This window comes from Branchiostoma belcheri, unplaced genomic scaffold (assembly GCF_001625305.1).
Source record: "Branchiostoma belcheri isolate BF01 breed outbred unplaced genomic scaffold, Haploidv18h27 scaffold382, whole genome shotgun sequence".
In the NCBI taxonomy this organism is placed as follows: domain Eukaryota; kingdom Metazoa; phylum Chordata; class Leptocardii; order Amphioxiformes; family Branchiostomatidae; genus Branchiostoma; species Branchiostoma belcheri.
This window is the reverse complement of record NW_017804001.1, coordinates 1-7,709: the sequence shown is the minus strand read 5'-3', so window position 1 is coordinate 7,709 and position 7,709 is coordinate 1. Positions and strand designations below refer to the sequence as shown.

Here is a 7,709-nt window from a genome sequence, read left to right as displayed (position 1 = left end):
TTCTCGATATTTTTTTTGCAATTTACGGCACATACGTGCTCAGTTTGTTGCTGCTGCTTTGTACGATTTTCAGTGTGGTCAAAAACATTTTTTTTTGGAAAGGACAAAAAGTCATTGCAGGGTGGACGTCATCCATGTAATCAAATCAGCATGATCTAAAAGGAAAAACACACCATCACACTCCGGGTGACAATCTTCCACACATTGCCCGTCCTTCAGTACGGTTCCCCCAGTACAAGTCATGGGTCCTGTACCACTTCCTGCGATGATTCGAGCGTCCATGACCTCCACGTTGGCTTCCCCACCACCAAAGGAGTAGAAGCGGATGCCTAATGGTGGGTTGAGGTCAGTGTAGACCATGTAGACCACGCCTTTTTCCTATTTACAGAAATATTTCGCTTTTTTTGCTTTTGTTTCATCTTTAGGTCACACCAATTTAATTCGTTCCTTCTCGGATTAGGTCGAAATAGAAGTAAAAAAAATTCAAAGGCACCCCATGATAGCCGGAAATGTTACGATAAGAGCCATGAAGTCGACATACCAGGCTGGTTAAGAATTCAAACAGTAAATTTTGAACTTTTAACGAAACCACTGCATTGTTACATGGAAAAACTAGGAAGAAAGGACTTTCTTAAACCATTAGGGCTAAAATATGTCTTTTATAGACCATTTGGAGTTGATTCAGAACCTAATTGTCTTTTTTTTTGCAAATCAGAAAAAAAATGGACTGGCGAATCTGAGAAGCAACAAATCAAATTGGTGTGGCCTTATTTACAATACATGTGTGTTAAATATATGTATCTGGCCAAAAAGACCTATAAAATTAAATGCGTTTAAGTGGAACCCCCCATTAAACTGTAGGGTTCTGGGTTCTGCCGCACATTCCTTTCCTACATAGTTTACTTGTTTTTAGGTGCAAACCATCAATAAGCATTGAATTTCAAGATGATGATGGTATAGCCACACTCGTGATCTTGTAGTACTATATTGGAAATGCAAACAGACATTTTTGAAAATGCAAACATCTATACTAGACACACACTATTGTATTAGGTAGGTTAGCCTTTCGAAATTGTAGTTTTGTACCAGTAGATGCCATACTTTTGTACCCTGTACAATTTTTGTGCAATATAGTTAATCTTATGACACGATCACATTTTCAAGCCGGGGCCAGGCCGAGCTGTTTGTGTGAATGAAAAATAATTTTTAATTCAGAATATACACAAGTAGTGTTCATCGTCAGTTTTCTAAAACATTTTTGTTTGACTGTCTTATATAGTTTAGCTCCATAAGACTGCCCGGCCGGGCCCTTGGTTGGGGAATTTGACGACGCCATAATTCTGTGCTACTTTAACGTACGGACGTGTCAGATCCGATTCCATATTTGATGTAGGTTTTGCTGGTTTCCTCATCCAGGCAAATGAAGTATGGTTGAAACAGATTTGAGGCCCCCAGGCCCCGAGCATGCTTCGCTCCCTCATATTTCACCAGCTTCATCCCCTGTAACACATTTGTTACAAGTTGAATAGCAAAATTCTTTATTCACAGTCATTTTTAACAGGAGCCGACGCTTCGATGACCGTCTGTCATCTTCTCCAGGGCTAATATGACTGGGTTATACTGTGCGCTGGCGCTAGGTAAGGAAAGGAATGGAAAGTGATCTCGATCCAGTTTTAGCTTACTGAAAAGCTTATGCCCCACTGGTCGTAGCAGAGGAGACAGGCACTATGTACAGTATTTACAGGTTTATTTACTAGGTGTTACTGGTTCACAGTGAAGATAGATACAGCATTACAATGCAGTCCCAAGCGTAAAACATTGTGACATACATAGGCATTATTACATCATAGCGTCACATGCGGTTCCAAATGTGTTGTTACAAATTAACACGATAAAGAAAACCTTTGGTATTCAATCAGTTACCAACCCTATACTCAAGTGCACCTTAATAACAACGATATTCTTATTAAAACAGATTGGTAACTTGTTTAGAAACAAATGAATATCCATAACTGTTTTAAATACCATGGGGCAGTAAAAATGCCTTTCCTTTCCATCTACGAAGGTGGCGGGGTAAGTATTATCTAGAATGTCTTCCTTTTGATGTTTGACTTTGATTGTCTGAGCAGCTAGCATTGTGTTTACCACACTATAAAGAATAGGTATAGCAATCGGCTTTTGAAAGCATTACAATACCTCCGGGACCAACTTGTTTAAGCATCAGAAAAGCTATTATTTGAAACCGCAAAACTCGCCTTTTGATGTTCGAAGGTTTCTGAGGAATAAAATACATTACCTTATAAAGCGCCACTCCTTGTAGACCTATCTGGAGGTGGAACCATGTTGTCGTGTCCCTTGGAATGGCAGCGAACGTCACAAAAATGTCGCCTGCTGATGCGCCAACGAAGTAAAGGCACTGTCCGCCTTCGACAGAAGGATCGATCTGGTAGGAGTTGGACCACTTCACTGTGCAGGGCGCCTGGACAATGCTCATCAAACCCTCTCTAATGCGTGTGCATGAATGGTTGCGAAATAACATTAAAAAAAATAGGAAAAGTGTATTACAAATACATGCCCAAGGGCTTATTGCAAATACAAACAACAATGATTAAAAAAAAGAAGATGCAATGATATAAGAGGCAACGAAATAAAAAAGTAATCGGCTACTTTAAACTATCGGAAAGTACATATTTTTTGCGTTAATGTTATGCAGTCATTGATGAGATTGTTTGCACTTTTACCGACTTCAGAGCCCGCCTGTACCAGTATAATTTTGCCCTAAGCTTTGCCAACGGTGGCCTGACATACACTTGTTGGTTATATGACGTAGCTCACTCCACTATCATACCTCAATTTATGTTTCATACCATATTGTCACAGTAATATTTCTGACTTTGTACACAACTGTCGAGCGATAAAGTCCAGACATTCAGCCTTATTCTTAGTACCACTAGATATATTACTTCAGTCAAACGTATTCACGACAAACGCTCAGAAAAGTGGTCTTCGTGTAAATGTGGTATTCTCACATTAAAAAAAAGAAAACATGGCGTCGAGATTCGGGACAAGAAAACTGCCGCAAAATTTCCATCCATTTTACAAACTGTCCAATTGACCCGGCCGGTGCCATTTCACATTGTGCAAACACTGTCGTCGAAATCAATGGCAAACCGGCTGATTCCATCACAATTTCTCGCTACTTACTAGTATCATCGAAAAAGTTACACTTTAAAATGGCGCTGTCTTCAAAGGCAGAGAGTGGGCAATGTGCGGAACCAATTAGCACCTGTCGCGGTATTTTTGGTGGTCGACTCTAAAGTCCCAAAATGCTTACGTCTATGTGGAAAAAGGCCGTTGTGGCCAGATGGCCACGCTGGCTTATAGAGTTGGTAGCTTCGGCTTTTGACTGTATATATTTAAGTGTCCGTTTTACCTGTTATTTCTTGAGTGCTCTAACGGGTTAACATACTCTGCTCGGCCAACGATTGTGTTTGCGTAATCGCCAGGCAGAGTGCCCAAAACCTGTAAGAAGAAGTCGGGAAAATGTTATTAATCATTTTCTTATTCTTTAATCGCCAGAACACTCATTACCATTAGTCCGGAACAACCCTAGAAGTTGTTGACAGCTACAAACATCTAGGCATCACCCTAACAAACACACTCTCCTGGTCCAAGCACGTTGAAACAACCTGCACCAAGTCAAGACGATCTGCTGGCCTGCTGTGTGCACTAAGAAAGAAGGTACCAATGGACATCCTACTCAGACTATACAAAACCATCACTAGACCAGGTCTGGAGTATGCCGATATTGTCTGGGCGGGACTCACCAAGAGCGACGAAAGTAAACTGGAATCAGTTCAGTACCAAACCGCTAGACTGATCAGTGGGCAACACGGACTCCCGTATCCCTCCTACCAAACTTTGTACACCCAACTGTCCCTTCCATCACTTCAGTTCCGACGAAGATTCCACACAGCCACCACTCTGTACAAGCTCCTCAACGGACACTGTCCTCCACATCTCCAAACCCTGGTACCCAGAACCCGTGAATCCGCCACTGAGTCACGCTATCCCTCAGGAACAGTAGTCACCTGACTGCTAAACTCACCAAAACCACCAGAGGACAGAGAACATCCTTCCACCGAGCAACGTCACTCTGGAACACCCTCTCCACTACAGCTACAACGACTGCCTCCTTTAAAAGGAAGCTTTGGGACTCTCTGGGCGACCCTTACGTCTGTACTCACTGACCCTGACCTCTCCACTTAGATCTAGTACTTTCAAACAATGTCTTTATTTACATAGACTAATGTATAGATTGTTAAGCTGCTTGTGTTATATGTTGCTGTAATGTCTTGTATTGTCTTGTCAGCAGGGCAAGCCCTTTGTAATAGCCACAGACTAGTTGGGCTGCCCTGGCTGTGTGCGTTGAACAGCCAAACCAATAAATAAATAAATAAATAAATACCATTAGTCCTATTTGAAACTAATATTCGATGATCACATGCAATATGATTTTCGAATAGGAATGCTCACTAAATCAAAAACAAAATTAAGGGCTTTATAATGATTAATTACAATACCCTTGCCACATTGAGCTTTACCATAGTTACTTCCGGGACGAAAATCTCGTTTAGGTGGCACTGGATTAGAGCGGTTTGTATGTAGTTGATCCTTGTTGCTTTATAGACAGGTTATGTTTCAAGGCGACTCAAAACGTGCCGGAATAAAGCATGTATATGGGAACGCGGTATGCGTTGGCATGCCAATTAGATTACGGCATGTAGAATCTCTTTACAGTTCCAACAGACCCTTTGCATTGGGTGTCTATTTGACAACCGATGCAAAGACCAAAACCAGTACAGACGGAAGCCAGCAACCCTTTTTGTCACAGTAAAACGACGCTATCCCATGATTGGCGGGAAGGTCGCGTGTTCTCAAACCTTTTCCTGATTGGAGGAGAGTTTTTCCCGAGAGAACTGACCGGTTCAAACCGGCGGGACGTGGAGAAAGATAGCCCGGGAAGCTTCCAGAGGCAGCTTCCCGGTGAAGAGTTCAGTAGGTCACACATCCGGGAACTGAGGCTCCATTAGACTGTAATGTTACTACTGTTACAACAGAACAGCTCACACCATCCCCTAAGCTGTTCTGTGACAAAACGTGTTGCTGGCTTCCGTCTGTGCTGGTCGTGGCGGTGGCAGTAAACCTTGGTTTGACATCAATTCCAATATATTCACGAAAACTCAAAGCACCACGATAGTCAAATTTGGGCCCCGATTTCCCCACCTGCTGACGAACCCGAATTATGTTCGGTCTGACGTATCTGACGTAATTCGAACAGAACGATGTTCGAAATGTGGTCATTTACAGTAAACCTGGGTCTTAGGGTCCCTCTTTTATGGGTACAAAGACCAAAACCAGCAAAGACGGAAGCCAGCAACCCTTAATGTCACAGCTCACAGCCATCTGCTGAGCTTTCCTGTGACAAAAAGGGCTGCTGACTCTGACTGGTGCACCGAATCCCGAAAATAATCGTCTTTCGTAGCGATTTTTTTACGAATCAGCGATTTAGCATAAACATCTAACACTAAAAGTATGTAAAGACGATAATTTCATTTTATTTCGACGAAATTTACCTTACCACACTATTTGCTTATTTTCAAATGCTGGTCCAAAATTGCGTATTGTAACCCGATCCCTTTTCGAACACGCCTAGCAACGGGAAAGAATACCGTGTGCGTACCGGAGGTGCTTATCAACAATTTGTCGTTAGGTTTGAAATGAAAAGGACAAATTTCACCTGATAGATTTTGACCAAACGTAGATCGTTAAATATTTGCATCCGTTTGCCAACAGTAAAAAAAATATATGTTTGGTTGTCAGTGCATGGCCACATACTGTACTGATAATTTTTAAAAAATGCCAGTATGCATATATGTTAATATTTTGAGATAAAGTTACTATAGACACTACATTCAAATTGTAATAGCAATTCAGTTTCTGACACTATTTGAAACTACCACAGCCTTTTACAACCTCTTAGTAATGCCATATTTACCAAGTAGTAGTTATTTTAAACTGTAATGTTTATGCCTTTCACTCGTCAAGAAATTGATAAATAAATTATTAAGCTTTACGTCTTAGAAAATACACTTGAAGATACATTAAGATAAAAGTCATCATGAAGATCGAAAAAAAAACATAGAGCTAAACTAACTAGGCCTTGGTACCTTTTTGGATGCATCCTGGTTTTGGGATGTCACCGAAAACTGACCGGTCTCTTCATTGTATGTCATCACAAATCCAAAGCAGGAGACCTACGAGAAAACAGGTCATAAATTCAGTCGCAACGGTTAGAGTGTACATCTGTGTAAATGTATGCCCAAAACATACTACGGATTTGGTGCGCCAATGTGCTAACATCTAAACATTTGCCTCAAAATTATTATTATATTTATTATTACCATATTGTTCTTGGTGTCACCGCTTCCACCATTGAAGTGGCTATTATACGCGTGAACACGGGTCCCCGGCAAATGACAATTCCACCTATTGAACAACAACGAAAAAGAAGAATTAAAAAAATTCTATAAGCCACCGATGAAATCGATAAGTTGTTAGATCAATGACAAATTATTTGAAGTCAATACTGGATGACTGCCATGTTGATGTGATTATACATGAATTTTCTTCCGTTCCCAAAAAGAAAAAAGGTTTTGACCATACTATAAATGGTACAAAGCAGCCACAAACAAGCAAATATATGCAAAGTCCAAAAGATATTGGAAAATGATACTAATGCCGTAGAATGCCAAATAATCAACTCCAAACGAAAAGAAGAAAATGCGAAGAAATAAAAAATAAGAGTCCATTATTCGCCATACTGTACTTTTTCTCCAACCTTTTCTTTGCAAGCCCCGCATCAGGCTTTGGTTTCCGTGATGATTTCATCCATATAATCAAATTAACATGGCCTTACCAAGACACAAACACCGGTTTGTACAATAACAGTCCTGCTAACTCAAGACGTATGAGTTTACAGACACCTGACTTCTTTGTTTTGGATTAAACTTTACCTTTGATGTTGTAAACCATTTCTGATTTTGTGTTACTATTGTGCTGTTGGTTCCTACAGTAACAAAACAACTTATTACTTTGTAAAATCTACGTCCTGCAAAATATTTCTTCACAATTCTCTGGCATAGTATCATCTCTACCTTCCGTTTCCAAAAATTATAAAGACCGCCGCGTTCTTCTGGATGTTTTTGTTGATATCCTGGGGAAGATCAAAGATAATCTGCAAAAACAATGGAGGTATTAAGTTAATTATTATAATCTAAAAGCTTTTCTGTTAAGGTAGCGCAGAGCTAATACATTATTGGCTCTACACAAAATATTAACACGTCTAATTTTTGACTGTCCTACTGCATGCCTTTATCAGACCTCACTGTTTGTACTAATGACATCGACAAGCACGCTGGTCAGTAATCCAGCCATATTAGCCATGATGAAGAGGACAGACGGTCATCGAAACGTCGACTCTTGTTAGAAAAACTGGTTGTGAATAAAGGACTTTGCTATTCAGTTTTATCGAACCTTGTATTTGTTTCCATTGATAAGTTCGCTCCATGGAGGATGGGCAACACCGGCTTTGCCACCCTTTATGACCAGGGAATCAGACTGGCATCCAGCTGGACCAGCCTGCATAT

General features: G+C 40.6%; 1 protein-coding gene across 1 annotated transcript; it reads right to left on the bottom strand.

The window, feature by feature from the left end:
- Window positions 1-329: 329 nt before the first annotated feature.
- LOC109476626 lies at window positions 330-7,230 on the bottom strand. Its single transcript, XM_019777629.1, has 7 exons — window positions 7,218-7,230; window positions 6,465-6,549; window positions 6,231-6,317; window positions 3,434-3,522; window positions 2,297-2,504; window positions 1,364-1,500; window positions 330-378 (listed from the first exon to the last, which is right to left on the bottom strand). The coding sequence occupies exons 2-7, from the start codon at window positions 6,465-6,467 to the stop codon at window positions 330-332; spliced, it is 573 nt and encodes a 190-aa protein (XP_019633188.1). The 5' UTR covers window positions 6,468-6,549; window positions 7,218-7,230.
- Window positions 7,231-7,709: the final 479 nt, after the last annotated feature.